Consider the following 18,946-nt stretch of genomic DNA (forward strand, 5'->3'; position numbering starts at 1 on the left):
CTCCTCCAGGTGTACTCTGTTCCATAACATTGGAGGAAGGCTCCTCCAAGCCTCTTTGGTCGATCTTGCCCAATGTAGTTACTTCAGAAAAATCAACTTGCTTAGCCAGGCCTTGAAGTTGACCTGTAAGCTCTTCTAGCCTGGCCACAATCTCTGATTGATCTTCCTTTGAAAGGCCAGCAAAAGATGTCTATAGCCCCTTTTCCACAGAATTTTCTAAGTACGGGGCCCTTGTGAGTGGAGTAGATATTTGTTCCGACCTTATAGTTGGGGCAGTTTTCACAAAGGACCCTGGCAGTGATGTCCTTGCCAGAACTGTCTTTCTGTCTGTCTCTGGCACACAGGGCCTATAGGAGAGGTTTGGAAGGAGGGGAGAGACCTTGTTATTTTGAAACACTCTAGTTGGAAATACTCCAAATGTCCTTAAAAACTGTCACTGTCGGTGGTGCAGCAGAAACAGTGGGACTTTCTTAGTTTTGAAAAGAAGCACAATTCTTTGTGTTTGGCTGGAACTTTTTAAAACTTCAAATGAAATTAAGTCAACAAATGAAGAAGGTTTCTTCAGAATACAGCTTAAGTGCCTAGTTACTTGGATCAGACTGATGGTCCATCTATAGTCCAGCATCCTGTCTCATACAGTAGCCAACCAGTTCCCCTGGAGGGCCAACAACAGGGCATAGAGGCCGAGGCCTTCCTCTGATGTTGCCTCCTGGCTCTGGATTCAGACGTTTAGTGCCTCTGAAGGTGAAGGTTCATTTCAGTCACCATGGCTAGTAGTCAATGATAGAGTTATCCTCCATGGATCTATCTAATTCCCTTTTAAAGCTGTTTATTCCTGTGGACATCACTACATCCTCTGGCAGCAAATTCCACATTTTAATCACTCTCCATGTAAAGTAATATTTCCTTTTATCCGTACTGAACTTAATGCCCATCAGTTTCATTGGATGCCCTTAAGTTCTAGTCTTTTGGGAGAAGGCGGAAAATTTCTCTTTGTCAACTCTCTTCATCCCATGCATAATTTTATAAACCTCTATCATGTCCCCCCTTAGTCGTCTCTTTTCTAAACCAAAAAGTCATAAGAACATAAGAGATGCCAATGTTGGATCAGGCCAAAGGCCCATCCAGTCCAACACTCTGTGTCACCCCTGCAATGGGAAGGGGTGGGTAGACCTGGCCTCCGGAGGGGGGGGTGCTCCAGGGCAGGGGGAGGGGAAGATCAAGCCAGGGGGTGGAGGAGACGGGGAACCGGTGGGATGGGGGGGAACTTACCTCCTCCTCCTGCTTCCTCCTCTTCCTCATAGGTGCGGAGGTCCTCCTCTCCCGCGAGTATCGCAGGTCCCCCACTTGTGCTTATCTAATTCCCTTTTGAAGCCGTCCATGCTTGTAGCCGCCACCACTTCCTGTGGCAGTGAATTCCATGTGTTAATCACTCTTTGGGTGAAGAAGTACTTCCTTTTATCCGTTCTAACCCGACCGCTCTGCAGTTTCATGGAGTGCCCACGAGTTCTTGTATTGTGAGAAAGGGAGAAAAGTACCTCTTTCTCTACCTGCTCTTTCCCATGCATAATCTTATAAACCTCAATCATGTCACCCCTCAGTCGCAATGCATGGCTAGGAATAAATACAGTGAAGCAACATGTTGAATACCGGCAAACAGATTGATGACTTACTGAACCAGTCCTCGAAAAATCGTCCCTGCTTGTGATCAGTGAACAGAGCATGAGCCAAACTGGCAGGTGTTCATATGTCCCTAGCCAGGAGTAAGCTACGATGTCCATGTTTGTACAGAATGCAGAACCGTATTTAAGACTAACTGTGGTTAACAAAACAAAGTATGAATCCAGTGGCACCTTTAAGACCAACAAAGTTTACTTCTGGGTATAGGCTTCCCTGTGCACGCACGCTTCTTCAGATAAACCAACTTCAAACATGGTTTCAGATTTTGGTTTTATATTCCCTGACAAACCAACACAACAACAGTGAGTGGCCAGGTTCAGACAGTCATCCTAATTATGGTTTTACATGAAATCTGAATGAGCCAGTTTATCCTACAGAGTCCTTGTCACTGCAACTTTACTTTTTCCAGCTCTGCAGTGTCCTTTTTGAGATACAGTGACCAGAACTGTACACAGTATTCCAAATGATGTCGCACCATAGATCTATACAGGGACCTTACAATATTGACTGTTTTATTCTCAGTTCCTTTCCTAATAATCCCTAATTTAAGGTTTGCCTTTTTCACCACTGCAGCACACTGGGTTGATGCTTTCACAGAGCTATCCACTATGACCTCAATATTTTTTCCCCTCTCAGTCTCATAAGAACATAAGAGAAGCCAATGTTGGATCAGGCCAATGGCCCAGTCCAACACTTTGTCACACAGTGGCCAAAAATACCAGGTGCCATCAGGAGGTCCACCAGTGGGGCCAGCAAGTCTCAGCAAGTTCAGACCCCATTAGCCTATACTTGAAGACTGGATTTTTTTGTGTGTCCCAATGTGCTTTGGGACTGGAAGTGCTTTACACTTGCCAACACTGAACTTCATCTGCCACATTGTCACCCGCTCACCCAGTTCGTGGAGGTCCTCTTGGAGCTCTTCACAGGCAGCCTTGGTTTTCACTATCCTAACTGATTTTGTGTCATCTGCAAACTTGGCCACTACACGACTCACCCCTAGTTCCAGATCTTTTATGAATAAATTAAGTAGTCCTGGCCTCAATACCAGTCCTTGTAGGACCCCACTGTTTACTTCCCTCCATTGTGAGAACTGTCTATTTATTCCTACTCTTCACTTCCTGTCATTTAACCAGTTTTTGAGTCCAATCAGGCACCTTTAAGACAAACAAAGATTTATTCAAGGTATGGACTTTCATGTGCTTGCACACTTCCTCAAATACATTGAAATAGAAGTTAACAGTTCATATATATAGGCAGATGCCTCTACATAGGTGAACAGCCAATTAGCATACAACTTAAAGTTACCACTGGACTCAAATCTTGTTCTACTGCTGCAGACCAACATGGCTGCCCACCTGGATCTGTCATTTAGCCAGTTTTTAATCCATTAGAGAACCCATCCTCTTATCCATGACTGCTAAGTTTACTCAGAAGTCTTTGGTGAGGTGCCTTGCCAAAAGCTGTTACAGATTCGAAGAAATCCCAAGGAAATGACACATAAGATCCAGGTTGGTTTACAAGGAGATTTTTAATAAAGCATCATATTTACAGAAATCACTGGGTAAGCTCCCCTGAGCTTGTACGCACAAAGCAAAGCTTGCCAGAATCCGAGACCACATGCATAACTAAAACTAGACATCTTATATCCTAAATGCTGGCTACCAGTCAAATAATAATTAAGCTATCCAAAACCCTTGGAGGAGCCAGGCCATCTTGCTCCTGGTGTCCAGTGGTGAGAAGAAACAACCCAGGCTTTGAAGATGAGGGCTACTAACAAGCATGAGTGAGAGGAAAGTTCTCTTGAGAGTGTCCAAACACCATTCTTTCAGACGACTCAGGGCAACTAAGCACGAGCATGTTACAAAGATGGAGTCACACAGCCCGTACAAAAGCCTTTTGAAACTCCAAGTATATAATGTCTACCAGGAAAAGTAGGTTTCTATTGTTAAGCCATTAAGTCATATTGAATTATTTGTACTTTAACTGAACTGTCCACTTAATTATTGGTTTATGACGCTTGCTGCAGAGAGCTGTTTTGCCAGTTGGAGATCTGCAGAACCTAGTGTGAGAAAACATGGGACATGCTTGTCATTTTCCATTGTGTAGTTAGTCCAGAAGATGGCAGCATAGGGTAAGATTTGGGCTGGGTGAGACTGTTTTCCTTGTCTTCTGTGCCTATATTTTTGGAGCTGATTCACACATTACTTGGTCTCATAATGGGGAAAGAAAATTGGGGAGATGTAAAAACTTGGTTGTATCCTCTGTGGAGGAGGAGGGATGTGAGTCGAGTCTCCTGGGATTTTCCCTGAGATTGTTATCACAGTGGTCATTTCCCATTTCCCACCCCCTCCTCTATGGCCTTTAATTAAAAAAAAAATGGCGCTAGAATAGCATTATATTGATAAAATGTCATATACCAGAGATGGGTACCAGGTTCTCTGAATCCCCATCTTTCATTTAAAAGGTTTATCTCTGACTCCATCTCTTGTGGAGATAGAAAGGAACAGACATCTCTCTTCAGTGGAAAGGGATAGGAACCTGGGTGTTCATAGAACATGATCCATATGGGGCCCTAGAATTTTGTCCCTCTTTCTCACCCCTGTGGCCCTGGTGGTCAGTAAGAGAATGCTTCTTTCGGTGAGAGTTGCTGCGGGCTCCGGCCTTCAGAAACTGTATGTATGTGTAACCCCTGCTGTGTGCATTCTCTTGCTCTTCCTTCTCAGATTTCATTTCTACTTCTTCTTCGTTTCCTCCTCTTTTTGATTTCATCTTTTCTCTTTTCCCCACCCCTTTCCTTGTCTTTGGCTGTCTGGCAGAGAGTTTGGGGCACAGGAACTTGGTGCTTCCTTGTCTGTGCGGAGTGGGGCCATTTCACTGACAGACCCAGTTAGGAAGGTTTGCCCGCTGGACTCTGGAAGCTTTTTGGACTGGGGAGCAAGTAAACTGGGGCTCCTTTTCCTTTGGACCATTAAGACCGGGGTGTTGGATGTTCTGCTGAAGTTCAGCTTTGCCTCTAGCTGCTTCCCTTTGTCTTTGGGGGCTAAGTTTCTGTCACTGTAAAGATGCTTACAGAAATGTAAGAAGTAAAAAGAAGAACTTGGTAGCAGGAAAATATTTCTCCTTCCTATCGTTCGCACATTTCAACTTTTAGAAGATTACTGAGCTTTCATTTAGTGGCTTTGCTTTTTTTTAAAAAAGTCAGTAAATAAGGCTCATTCCTTTTGATTCAGCTTGATTTTGTGTTTGGTCTGGGGAGGTGGTAATCAGAGCGTGTTTTTTTTAAATTATTATTATTATTATTTTCCTCTCAAATATCCATGGATTGTTTTCTTCCTTTCACATTGCCTGTTACAAATGGAATTGAAATAATAAGGTGACTCTCCAGCTGTTTTGAGGTAGATGAACTTGAAGAAGTCTGTTATCTGAAGAAGTGTGCTTGCACACAGAAGCTTATACCTTGAATAAAACTTGGTTGGCCTTAAAGGTGCCCCCACTGGACTCAAACCTTGTTTTGGAGAAGTGATTGCGCAGTGAATGTTTGTGCGTCTTCAAAGCGCAGTTCTCGATATCTGTGCTTGTGCTTCTCCTGCCCTTTGGCTAAGTTAGCTGATGGTTCATTGATGACTGCTGAGTTCAGTCGGCTTGTGGGACAGGCAGGAAACAGCCTTGCACCGGGGAGGATTTTTGTCTTTTGCTCTGTCTGGCTCTCCAGGGTCCCCCGGCTGCCTGAGATCCTTAACGGGAGAGGCCAGGAGTGTTAACCTGGGACTTGTCGCATCCAGAGCATCTATAGCACCACTGACACATGGCGCATTCCCAGCAGCAACTGCATCGTTGCATTTCCTCAGGCCTGTTAGGATTGTTGAGAGGACAAAAATGCAAATTGCTTTGGGTCTCCATTGAGGAAAAAGATTGTTTTAATGTTTTTATATTTGCTGGCTTGAGAACCATGTTTGGGCGGAAAGGCAGCATTAAAGCTTTAAATAAATAAAACAAATAGAAGTGTTCTTTCATATCTTTCCACACATGGACATGCTTCACAAATCCTTGTGCCAGCAGTGGGCTGCATGCGCTGAGCTGTCTTCGGAATCTCCACGTGGTCACCTGTGCTTGGCCGGGGGGCGGTTAAACTTAGTGAGAGAGAGAGACACAGAGTCCCAAAAGTTTGAGAGAAACTGGACTAGAGGTAAAGGATTTTTTAAAGTATAAAAAATTCCATAGTAAAACAGAGAACAATAAGCTGCTTAGTCTATTCAAACGTAAGTGTTCTTGTTTTCCTCTGTCATGCTGTTTGACATTTCTAGCATCTACCAACATTAGGAGCATCACATTTTTTTTTATAAATTACTTAGAATTAAAGAAGAACCATCAGCAGTTGTCTGCCCTGTGATCGATGTGATCGACTGGAACACATTTGAGTACTTGGGAAATGCCGGGGAGCCGCAGATTGGTGGCTTTGACTGGAGGCTGGTCTTCACTTGGCACGACATCCCAGAAAGAGAGCAAAAACAGAGAAGGTCCAAGACGGATGTCATCAGGTTGGGCTTTGACATTTCTTTGAAATATTTTTCAATCTGATAAACTTGCTGGAAGGGTTTATAATTGAAAGCTTCCACTCAACACTGACCCTGGATGTTACATCTAACATATATAAATGTCTGTAAATTGCTATGCTATTAATACAAGTGATAATACAAGTTCTGCTTTTAAAAATGACCTCATTTCATGTTAATGGATACGTTCCTGTGTTTACTTCTAAGCACCTGAAAAAGTGGTGGTTGTGGAGGTGACCAGAGTTAAAACAGCTTAATATGGCATGGAAAGAATAACCGGCATTCTGTTCATAAGGCCACATCCAATGGCATTTTGGTTACAAATGAGATGTGCATGTCTGGAATGTGCTTGTTTAAATAGTTATCATCATTGAATTAAAAAAATGTTATCTCCAAATTGCCACTATAATAGGGCTACGTTCAGACGGCACCTGAATGTAAACCTGCACTCGATGTATTGTTTGGGTGAAACATATTTTTCACTATAATAGGGCTAAACAAATCATTCATAGGTAGGAACTCAACAACTTTCCTGTAAATGCCAATATTATTTTTAAGAGAATTTCAGCTCTCTTCTGTCTCACAGTGAAAGCTGAGCTTTTAACAATGTGCTATTTCTAAGTGGTTATACAAGAAAGTACTTCCATAACAATTAACAATATTCATTCATTTATATCTCAGTTTGCGGAAGGAGCATAACAAAGTTTGAGTCCAGTGGCACTTTTAAGACCAACAAAGTTCAATTCTGGGTATAAGCTTTCATGTGCAGGCACACTTCTTCAGAATTGAAGTTTGTTGGTCTTAAAAGTGCCACTGGACACGAACTTTGTTCTATTGCTTCAAACCAACATAGCTACTCAGCTGAATCTATCTTTGTGGAAAGAGGTTTCAGTGATGCTATTCCTGTACAAAACAAGATACTATGAGGAATTCAGGACTCTATTGGGAATTGTAAATGCTTTTTTTTTTTTTTTTTTTAAAGAAGGCAGCCTTCTGGGAAGAGAAGGCTGTTGCTACTCTACAGTAGTTAATCTTTTGTTTAGGGTTTCAGCCTCCCTGATAGCCTTATTTCTGTCAGAGAAATCAAGCATTTTTGCAGAAGTAGTAACAGGTTTCCTGTTTACAGATTATTTTTCTCTATGATGGAAAAAGATGGAAGAATGTTGTTTGCTGTTTCCTATGCATTTTTATACTCTAAGCCAAGGGTGTCGAACTCATTTGTTATGGAGGGCCGGATTTGACATAAATTGGACTTTGTTGGACCAGGCCATGTGCATCATAAAATGTAATGCCAGGTAGCGGAGATATAATAAAGGACACAAACACAAAGATTTTTTTACTTAAAAACATGCCTGAAACAATAGCATTCTTGCAATATTTTGTTTATTTAACAGTCTCTGATAACTGACACTTCTTGCTGTGAATTATGGCATCAAAATGTCTGTGCCGTAGCAATCTGGGAGGGAGAGGAGCCTCAGCCCAGTGCAGGGAGCAGAAGCTTGCCTATCTATCTCTCCTGAGCGATTGAGAGAGTCTGGGAAAGCAAGCTATGACGCAGCAGCAGCAGCAGCACTGGAGGAAGAAGCAGGAGACAGCCAGTCTCGTGTGGGCTTGATAGAAGCCCTCTGGCTCCTCAAGCTGCGTGTTTGACACCCCTGCTCTAAGCTTTTGTGACGTCTCTTTCTTTCAACTTAAACAGTGTTATCAGAGTTTCTGAATTCTGTATTGTGCCCTTATGAAAACCTCTCTCTCTCTCTCTCTCTCTCTCTCTCTCTCTCTCTCTCTCTCTCTCAGAATAGTTTGTGCTTAACCTGATTCTACTTCCTGTTCTCTGCTTCACAATGCAGTCCTAAGAACACTTTTCTGGGAGTAAGCCCCACTGAGTAGATTTCTGAGTAGACCTGTTTAGGATTGGCTTCTCTCTCAACATAGTTCAGCCAGGTTCAGTAGTGACATTTTGTGTTACTTCTTGGTAGTTAGCATTCATTGTGTAGGGCCAAAGGCCATAACTAGTGGGTCCCACAAAAGGGAACACAGACAAACTACAGTAAAAACAGAACAAAGTTTGAGTCCAAGCGGGGAGTGGCATGTATGCTAGGAAACATAGCTCGCAGGTGAGTACAGAAACAAAAACCTCAGAGCATATAAACGATGGATTCTGACGTCTCTACACTAATGCGCAGAGTATGGGAAACAAGCAGGAGGAACTTGTAGTCCTAATACAAGAAGGGGACTATGATCTAATAGGCATTACTGAAACTTGGTGGGATGACATTCACAACTGGAATATTAGGACTGAGGGCTATGGCTTGTTTAAAAAGGATATTTATTTTATTTTTTATTTTATTTAGTTAAATTTCTACCCCGCCCTCCCCACAAATGGGCTCAGGGTGACTAACAAGCAAGGGATAGACAAGGAAGGGGGGAGGTATAGCGTTATATGTAAAGGAGGTATATACTTGTGAAGAAATACATGAATCTGAGCGTGGAAGTTCAATTGAGGGTCTCTGGGCGAAAATAAAAGGAGTAAGAAATAATAGTGATATTATGGTGGGGGTCTGCTATAGTGTCTTAAACGGGGTACATTACCAAAAAATCAGTGGGTCTGCTACAGACCAAGCCAGGCAGAGGATTTGGATGAGACACTCCTAGAACAGATTACAAAGTTCTCAAACACGAGACATGGTGGTCATAAGAGTTTTCAATTCCCCGGATATCTGCTGGAAGTCCAACTCTACTAAAAATGAAAGGTCCACTAAATTCCTGACTTGTCTGGCTGACAACTTAATTTTCCAGCAAGTGGAGAGGGAAACAAGGGGATCTGCTATCTTGGACCTGATTCTCACCAACAGGGAAGAACTGGTTAGCGAGGTGAAAGTAGTGGGCACCCTGGGTCGTAGTGACCGTGTAATTTTGGAATTTACAGTCTTGGGGAGGGGAAAAGCTGTACATAGTCAGACATATAGGATGAACTTCAGGAAAGCAAATTTTAACAAACTTGAAGTTACGCTAGGTAGAATCCCATGGTCAGGAATACTTAAGGAGAAGGGAGTTCAAGAGAGGTGGGAGTTTCTTAAAAGCGAAATATTGATTTCAGTAAGGCTTTTGATAAGGTTCCATGTAATATTCTTGTTGACAAGTTGGCAAAATAGGGTTTGGTTCCTATTACTGTGAGGTGGATCTGTAACTGGTTGACAGATGGCACCCAAAGACTGCTTGTGAATGGTTCCTCATCCTCTTGGAGAGTAGTGACAAGTGGAGTGCCTCAGGGATCTGTCTTAGGACCTTTTTGTTCAATCTCTCCTTATATATAATTGAATAGTGGGTGCAAAAGTTCTAATTCTAAAATGCACTCCCTTAGTGTATGGCTGATGGCACTGCTCCTCAGCATATATCACCACCAATCAGAAGGCAAAGCCCGGGTCCCGCCCACACCACAACTGCTGCGACAACCTGGTCTTTTGCATATGGAAGCTGATTGGACTTCAGTCCATTCCACACCTCAAACTCCCCCCGCCCCGCAAGGCAGTTGGAATTTTCAGTTGCATAACATACCTCATAGGGGAGAGGAGAATGGGTAACAATGGTTACCACTCTCCAGGTGAGGGCTACAGATAACTCAAACATACAAATGCTCTTCAGGTAGCACAGATCAGTCCCTCTGGAGAAAACAGTGGACTCTGTCATTAAACCCTGCTGAGGTCGCCACAGGAAACTGACACTGTTTGCCCAAAGCCAGAGCACTCTCCCAGAGCCTCTTTCTAGATCCCGTTGTATTTATTTCCGCAACGGGCATTATTTCTAGTATCTTTATAAATGAATAGAGGAAATGCTTATTAAATTTGCATATTTGCAAGTGCTACTAAATGGGGAAGGGCAGCAAGTACAGTAGAAGACAGAGTCAGGTTACAGGATGATCTTGACAGGCTGGAAATCTGGGTTGTAACAAATAAAATGAATTTCAGTGGGGATAAATGTAAAGTTCTGCATTTATGGAAGAAAAATCAGATGCATAGTAATAGGATGGGGGAGAGTTGTCTTGGGAGTGGCAAAAAGCATCTAGGTTTAAGATTGTATGCAGCAGGGTTTATGTCCCACTTGTAATTGTTTGTCTTTTAATGTAATTACACACTTTGTACTTTATTTACACTTTATCTTATATCACTGTAAATGTTTTTGCAAAAAAAAAAGATTTTGTTTATATTCTTCAAGGTTGCTTTTGTCTTTTTGGTCGGTTCTGTTATCGGCAACCTTCTCCTTGCTTGTTTGATCTTCTGGTCATGGAGCAGGGGTCACTGAGGATGGAGGTAGTTGTGAATTTCCTGCATTGTGCAGCAGGGGGCTGGACTAGATGGCCCTGGAGGTCCCTTCCAGCTCTTTGATCTTCTGATTCTATACAAGTAAAATGCAACTCTCTTTTGAAGATACACTTCAGCCCCCTTATACAGTATTATACAATAACCTGGGAACCTGCAAGACTCACGGTGGAGGGAAAGCCCACCCCATGCGATGGCCCCCATTTTCTCTTCTTCCCAGCCGTTTCTCCATTTTTCTCTCTCCCCTGCTAAGCAGCCCACAGTGCTATGATTTTGCCTAATATCAACCAGCACTCTTCCTTAAGGGGTTTAACCGTCTTAAAGTTTTGGGGTTTTTCTATACACCTGGGTAAAAAAAATCCCCTGTATCTGTACATTTTAAAAATCTGCACCATGGGGCCTTTGTTCAGAATTAACTATAAAGATGTTGATTTATTCGCCATGTAATAATCAGAGAGCTGAAAAGATCCATGACTTCACCCACTGTATGTGTGGAAGCATAGTAGATCAAAACCATTTTTGACATGTACTTGTCTTGCCTGTAGGATGTTAATCTTCTGTTCCCCCGTAAATATAGGCTGGCTATGAACAATTACTAAGTTGCTCTGGCCTGGGACATGGACATAAGAAATCAAATGTATTCTCGGTGTTATAGCACAAAAGTATGAAGCCACAGGGGAAACGATGTGTTCAGATAACATGGCCACTTCTTTCTGTACGATAGGTCTCCAACTATGGCTGGCGGACTGTTTGCTGTCAATAAGAATTACTTTAGCTACCTGGGCTCTTATGACACAGGAATGGAAGTCTGGGGAGGAGAAAACCTTGAATTTTCGTTCCGGGTAAGTGATGTCATTCATTGTGTAGGGCCAAAGGAAAAAGTAACTTTTTTCCTACCATAGAGAACAATGGAGGGGATAGGGGCAACCTGTTTGAGGGCCCGTAGAATTGGACCCCCTGGTCCAATGTTCTTGAAACTTGGTTGGTATCTTGGGGAGAGGCTCCAGCAGCTACCCTGCGGGTTTGGAACCTCTCCCTCAAACCCCCTCCCCTCCAGTCCCCAGAATATACCCTATGTTTTCGCCATTGACTTCAATGGCCCATAGGATATAATGGGGCTGAAACTGACATTCGGCTGGCGGAAAGACTCCTGAATTGGCTGGTACTGCCAAAATTGACATACAGGAGTCTTTATGTCTGCCAAAATTGATTCTGCCCGATTCGGCCAAATCCAAATCGGGCCAATTTTATTTATTTTTTTGCACACCCCTAGTTGCATATTCTGTGTAAAGGCAGTAAATGAGTCCATTCATGTGTCCGTTCCTTTAAAACTGAAGAGCAGTTCATCTGTACCTGAAAGAAACTTAATGTGCTGAGGAGCTCATTAAAACTTGACACATTCCAAGTTCCTAATAAAGAAATATGAGGCTATGCAAATACCAAACCTGCATGATAATAATACATAAATAAATGATCAGATCTCACTGTCAGTGTACTTGCCCATGTACACATGGTTTTTTAGAAAACGCCAGAAATATTGGACATACAGACTAGATTGTCACACATTCCTTAAGGTAAAGAATTTGTAAAAGGGTATGTGCAAAGCAATGCCAGCCAAAACTGGGGGTGGGGGGGTGGTAGGACCATCTGGCTTTGCCCCCCTTAAGAACATAAGAGAAGCCAATGCTGGATCAGGCCAATGGCCCATCCAGTCCAACTCTCTGTGTCATACAGTGGCCAAAAATACCAGGTGCCATCAGGAGGTCCACCAGTGGGGCCAGGACACGAGAAGCCCTCCCACTGTTGCCTCCCCCCCCCCGACTGAGAGTTCCTATCTATACCTTCCTAAGCATGGTATTGGGATTCAGTGATTCAAGTTACAGTAGGACAGGAACTTAGATAGCAAATATGTAAATGTTTTTAATAATTTATTTAGATCTGGCAGTGTGGAGGAAGCCTTGAGATCCATCCTTGTTCCCACGTAGGCCACGTTTTCCCAAAGCAAGCTCCCTATTCACGGGCAAAGGCTTTGGCAAACAGTGTTCGTGCTGCAGAAGTGTGGATGGATGAATACAAAGACCTTTATTACCATAGAAATCCACATGCCCGTATGGTAAGCTTAATGTTTGTTGCATTTTGAGATGCATCAGGTTTTGCTAGTGCTATCTTTTCTCATAATGACTGACTTCACAGTTTTGCAGAATAAATCTTCTACAGACATAAAGACAAATGTTAATATTATTTATATAGCACAAATACAAACAAAAAAGATCCATGCCATGAGGTGCTTAAATTTTGTTTCTGTGGTGAACACGAGGGGCGGGAGGAAAAGAAGAGGCATAGTTGAAGTGGTAACATTATACGCGGAGCTCCGCGTGTGGCTTTTCCAAGGAAGGGCAGAAAACCTGCAGAAAAGTTGGTGGCAGGATGCCAGCCTGCCTTTAGGAGAGAGTGCATTGACAGTCCTTGAAGCTGTCAACATCGAAGTGCAAAAGCAAGACCTTGTTATCAGTGAGAGTGTGAAGGGGGAATGGTAATCGCTAACACAGTCAGAGTTCGTACAGCTGAGCAGTAAAGGTAATTAGTAGAGAGGGTTTACAGCGCTATACTTCAATGCAGCCTTCTAGAGATTTTCGTTGTGGGGCAGGCAAAGCATGTCCTCTGGAGGCATTCTTGACGCACAGCATCCTCAAAGATGGCGAACTGTACATTTATATTGGCCTGGTTCCCTGTGCTATTGTTGTCTTGATTCTCCAGTCTTTGAGCCACTCCCCTCCCATTTTTTACGAAGGTTTTCACAACCTGTTTTTAGGACAAGCAGCTGTTGGTTACTGATATAGGAACGTGTCGTCAGTTTTCATCATGCTGTTGGGAACCTTGATCGCTCTCTGTGTTATGGGCACATTGGACTGTTGTTTCCCCCTGCTCCCAGGCAGCTACTCGCAGGAGCTGCCACATCAGGGTCCCCCTGCCCGCAGGCACTCCCCCAGGTGCTCCAGAAAAATAGGCAGGGCTGTCGTGAAGGCAGAGCCAGTGCCCGGCTGCCTTCTTTCAAATAAAGAGATTTTTTTTATTTGGATCCTATAAATATTTGTTCATTTATTTATTTAAGAACGTTTATATCCTGCTCTTTTGCCCTCACAAGGACCTCCAAGGTAGCTAACAAATTAAGACGTAACATAGTGAAATCACTTTTTAAAACCAACCAAACAACAGCAGCAGCACATCATTAAAACCTTTAAAACCAGGACTACTGAGACATAAAAGCAACAATTAAAATAGGACCCACGTGGGAAATGGGGAGAACATACTTGTGGCAGCGATTTCAGCCACCTGTAGAGCTGGCAGCACCAGGCTCATCTCCACGCCTGCGCATTGGTGTCCCTTTCCCCTGAGCGTGGAAGTGGGAGCAAGGCAGAGGCTCCACCCACCCAGGCACAGATGCTCAGCTGCACCAAAGTGCCAGAGACACGGGCTCCCGTCTAAGGAGGTGATCTGTGGAAGGTGGGAGTGGGGAGGACATAGTCTCAGCAGCGGTTCCAGCCATGTCTGGAGCCAGCAACACTGGGCTCATCCCCACGCCTGCACATCGGCGTCTCTCTTGCCCGAACACTCCGTCCCTCTAGATAACATTAGAGGACTTCCTGTAATTGAACCGAGGAACTTTGAAATAGCAATCGAGGATGTTTTGGAGGACAGTAATTCATAGGGGTCACCATAAGATCGGCTTCTGGTTCTGGTTCTGGCTGGGTGGTGGTGTTCTGTTGTGCTCTGTGAAGAGCTGAGTTTTCGTTTTTATTATCTGCTATCTGCTCTTTCGGACCTAATAGTTTGGATTTTGGCTTTGTTTTGTTTCAAGGCAGCTGTCTTGACAGGCTCAAGCTTCTTTTCTTTTCAGGAGTTTTTTTTCCGTGTCCATAGATGAGATGCTGGGGTTCCAGCTGAGCTGAGAGCAGTGTTGTGGCTGTCCTCTGCTGCCCAGAGCATTTTATCTTATTTTTAATTTTATTATCTCTGCCAGGTGTTTTGCTGGCTGGTAGCTGTATTGCTAAGAAGGGAGTTAGTTACATGCACCTGCTGTTTTGGGTCCCTAAATTCTTCTTAAAGTAGACTTCAACAAGGCTGACACCAATGCAAATAGGCAATGAATTAATAAGCAATTTACGAATAAGAGGGGAAATGCAGAAGGATCTATAAGAATTTTTAATTTTAAATAACAATTCAAGTGTTGTCGAAGGCTTTCACGGCTGGAGTTCATTAGCTGTTGTAGATTCTCCAGGTTGTGTGGCTGTGGTCCTACAGTGCCAAGACAACCCGGAAAATCTACAACAGCTAATGATGCAAGTGTTTCCCCAGGAACTATTTGGGAGGCGGACAAAGCCTTTTTCAGAGTGCTGCTGCTCCTGGAAGAAAAAAAGAGAAAGATATAAAGAATTATAAAAACAAACTGAAGAAACTTGAAGAGAAACATAAAAAAGACTATAGCCCTCAAACTCTGAAAGAGATTAAAGAAGTGAAAAAGGGTTTAGAGGCGTATGAACTCAAGATAGTGAATAAAGGTTTAACTGTCATCTGGAAATCTAAGGCTGACAGCAGCCCCTAGGTGACTTGATACTACCCCACTTTAGGGTCGCCAGCTCTGGGCTGGGAAACTCCAGGGGATTTTTTTTGGGGGGGGGGTGAAGCCTGGGGAGGGGAGGGGCTTCAGCGGGGGGCCATGCCCACAGCGCCCACCCTCCAGAGCTGCCATTTCCTCCAGGGGAGCCTACCTCTGCGGCCTGGAGATCAGTTGGAACAGCGGGAGATCTCCAGGCCCCTCCCCTGGAGGTGGCCGCCCCTGCCCGGCTTGCACGGCTCAGCTCGGCCCGGCTGCTTGCTTCAGCTCCACAGCAGCCGCCCTACAAAAGCCGGTGTGGCCTGGCAGAGCTTCAGAGCAGGGTGTGGGAGATCCCCATCTTGTTGCAGGAGCCGACTGGGGGATTTTAAACCAGTCACCTACTTTCAGCTGTGCAGGTAAAAAGAGGAGAGAAGAAGACTGTAAGTGGTTGTGGTCCCCACTGTGGAGAAAAGTGAGGTATAAATGAAATAAACAATAGATATAGCCGAAGATGGGACGCAGATAAAAGGTAGGCTGGTGAATGGCTGAGAAGGAGAGATTGAGGCAGGGACAGGGGAGAAGATGTGGGGGCTGCCAGGGGGAGATAAAAGAGGAAATAGTGTGAGGAGGGGGATACAGGGGAGGCACTCCCCCAATTGTGACTCCAGGAGATCTCCAGGTTGGCAACCCTAGAAGGTGAGAAGGAAACAGGAAAAAGGGGGAGGCTCTGGGGGGCTTTCAGGAAAGGGAGAGAGGAAATGATGGGGGAGAGGAAAGTGAGATGCCTCCCGCAAGTCCTTGCAGGTTCCCACTTGTGTTTGTCCATAATCCTTCTGTCAGGTTCCTGAGCTGAGCCAACAGCCAAAATATCATACTGTGACAGGGTGGGACAATCAGAGTTCTTCAGCGAGAAGAAAACACATTACTAGGGTGGCTCAGTCAGTAAAGGGAAAGAAGAACAGAGGGAAAATTTTGCCTCTTAGGGAGGGTGGATGAAGGGGGTGTCATACCAACATTTTAAAAAATTGTTTTCCTTGTTCTGTAGTTTTATTCTGGGTTTCATTTTTAGGAGCCCTATGGAGACGTGACAGACAGAAGAGTGCTCCGGCAAAGGCTCAAATGCAAGGATTTCAAGTGGTACTTGGAGAATATTTACCCAGAACTTCATGTGCCAGAGGACAGGCCTGGCTTCTTTGGAATGGTCAGTAGAAGGATGCTTTAGGAGACGGCCGAAGTCCCAGCCCCCTCCCCCTCCCCCTCCGAGAGGGGTAATTAAGGCAGAAAGCAGATGTGAGCTATTGTAGCAGAGACTACTGAAAGAAAGTGCAGTTGGGTCGTTTTTAGACAAAGCCATTGCTGCTTAGCTCTCAGGGCCTAGGGCGTGGGCACTGGATTGGCTCTGTGGGTGTGCGATCTAGGGGGAGATGGGGACTCCAGAGGATACTGTTCTCCACAATCTTTGCATGTGTCAGCCACATCTTCTGCCTTACAGGGCTTGTTGTGAGGATAAAATGGAGAAGAGAGAGCTGTGAGCTGCTTCAGGGAGAAGGGTGGGGAGAAAGGTGTGGTATAAATTAAGTAAGTTACATTATGGGCAGAGTTGGCAGTATTTAGGTGTGGTCTTTTGGGACCGGAGCGCATCGGAGCACTGCCCTGGGAGCCCAGGAGCTGGCAAAATGGCGGTGGCAGCAAGCCCCGCCCCCAGTTCCCCGCGCTACTGCCCGTCAACCCCTTCCCGGGCCCCGCACCGGAGTGCTGCGGCCCCAAGGAGGCCCGTCACTGCCTTCCTGGGGCCCGTGCTGGAGCGCTGTGGCCCTGGGGAGGCCAGAAGAGGCCCTCTGCCGCCTCCCGGGGTAAATGAGGGATCCGTGGGGGGTGGCGGAGGCTTGATTGGGGGGGTGGGGGTGGGAGAGCCTCCCCTCCATCTCTTTGCCCACTTTCTTTCCCTCCTTTCCTTTTCTTTCTCCTTCCCTTTTCTTCCTTCCTTTCTCTCTTTTCCTCCTTCTTTCCTTCTCTCTCTTTCTTTCTTTCTTTCTTTCCCTCTTTCCTTCTCTTTCTTTCCCTCTTACCTTGCTTCTTTCCTTCTCTCTACTCTCTCTCTCTTTCCTTCCCGCTTTCCTCCTTCTGCAGCCCAACTCTAGTGAGAAGGGGTTTAAACTTTAACCCCTTATCTCTTCGCTTCCCCCGCGCGCGCGCGCGCGCAGGCAGGCCGGCTGGGGAAGGAACCCCCCCCGGGGAAGGGGAGGCATTTGAAGGTGCCTCCCCCCCCCCTTTTGCTTTCCCTTCTGACATCACTGCCGGTGATGTCAGGGGGCGTTGCATATGCTAATGAGCTATTATGGTAATAGCCCAGTAGCTCATTAGCATACTGTGTGCTAATGAGCTCCTGCAGCTCTTTTTCTACGAAATGACCCCCTGGTGTGGCACAATTCAAGGGGCAGGCTCTGTGCCAGAAGCGGCATGCAAGAACTGGGTGAATATGCCTGTGGTTTGAGGAAGGCTCCATTGTGACTTCTTGAGGAACAGGGGTTGTTTACCTTTTGTTTTCGTGACCAGAGTGGGCTATAAACCAAACTAGTGGAATGTTCTGAGGACAGCACAGTTTGGTCTAGTGATGCTGCAGCACTTAGGAGCGAGACTGATGCCCCAGTCCAAACCTCACGTCAGCCACCATCATGCGATAGGACGCTTTGGGCAGACCACAGAGCACCACCATCCTTCCGCATCAGACTTCCACCCGTAGTTTAGGGGATAAAAAATACCAAATACGTCACAGTGCTGATGTAAGGGTGACCAGAAATGCACACAGCACACAGAAGATCAGGGTGGTCCTCCCGCTGGGCGTGGAATGACAGGATATGATCGTAGTATCTCATTTATATCTCACTATCATTTCATGGCATGAAGCAAAATTGGGTAAGCTTTCATTTCCATTAACCAGTGTGTTTTCTCATTGTTCCAGGATGTTTTAAAATGCTTGCTTTTTAAAAGAAGTATTCCAGTCCTGCTTGCCTTGTACTGACTGAATTACGTATCTGCTGCTAAACTGGTAGTTGAAAGTGGGCTGGTGTCCTTTAATTGCGTGTTGTTGTCTTTTAGCTGAAAAACAGAGGGATGGTAAATTATTGCTTTGATTATAACCCTCCTAACGAACATGAAGTAACAGGACACAGAGTCATCCTGTACCCTTGTCATGGCATGGGACAAAACCAGGTGACATTTCATTTCCACTGCAACCAGAGGGAGGGAGGGAGGGAGGGAGGGAGGGAGGTTGGGTGTGTGTGTCGTGGTGATTCCATAGTCTTTCCTACTTCAATCCAGTGGCGTGCAGAAATGAATGGTGGACATCTCATGCTAGTCTTTCATCAGAGGGCTGTCCAAGGTCAGAGGCTTCTTAGAGCTAAGTGAAGGAGGAAAGTAGTTTGCGTGCCCAAATTAGTTCACAGCGGGGGTCTAGAACGAGGTAGGTGGCTTTTTGGGCCCAGATGCCAAATTAAATGCATAACGTCTGCCCACGAAGATGTTGGTGTACCAGCAAACAAAATGGGAGAGGTGAAAGAGGCCGTGCTGGCGAAAGAAGTAGTGGCCGTGGCCCCGCCCCTGCTGTTCGGAGAGGAGGCTGCCCCACCGCACAGGCATCATTTGGTGGCCTCACTCCTGCATCAGGGTTGCCCCAGCTCAGTGCGGCACCAGACGTGTGGGCTGCTGGCGCATGGCCAGAAGGACATCCCCATTCCAGGCCCAAGGGTTGCCATCCGGCCCAGTTTGGCCTGACCGGGGCTTTTTTGTGATGGGCATCA

The 18,946-nt window shown here is 45.2% G+C and overlaps 1 protein-coding gene across 1 annotated transcript in view; it reads left to right on the plus strand.

The window, feature by feature from the left end:
- Positions 1-18,946, plus strand: part of GALNT12 (polypeptide N-acetylgalactosaminyltransferase 12) — a gene marked incomplete at its 5' end in the record, with an annotated part of 45,470 nt that overhangs the window by 23,135 nt on the left and 3,389 nt on the right. The window contains 5 exons of the mRNA XM_015410475.1: positions 6,033-6,218; positions 11,274-11,391; positions 12,486-12,662; positions 16,216-16,347; positions 18,246-18,359. Of these exons, the coding sequence (XP_015265961.1) occupies positions 6,033-6,218; positions 11,274-11,391; positions 12,486-12,662; positions 16,216-16,347; positions 18,246-18,359 (727 nt within the window). The remainder of the gene's footprint in view (positions 1-6,032; positions 6,219-11,273; positions 11,392-12,485; positions 12,663-16,215; positions 16,348-18,245; positions 18,360-18,946) is intronic.

This window comes from Gekko japonicus, unplaced genomic scaffold, assembly GCF_001447785.1.
Source record: "Gekko japonicus isolate JY-2015 unplaced genomic scaffold, Gekko_japonicus_V1.1 scaffold2277, whole genome shotgun sequence".
In the NCBI taxonomy this organism is placed as follows: Eukaryota; Metazoa; Chordata; class Lepidosauria; order Squamata; family Gekkonidae; genus Gekko; species Gekko japonicus.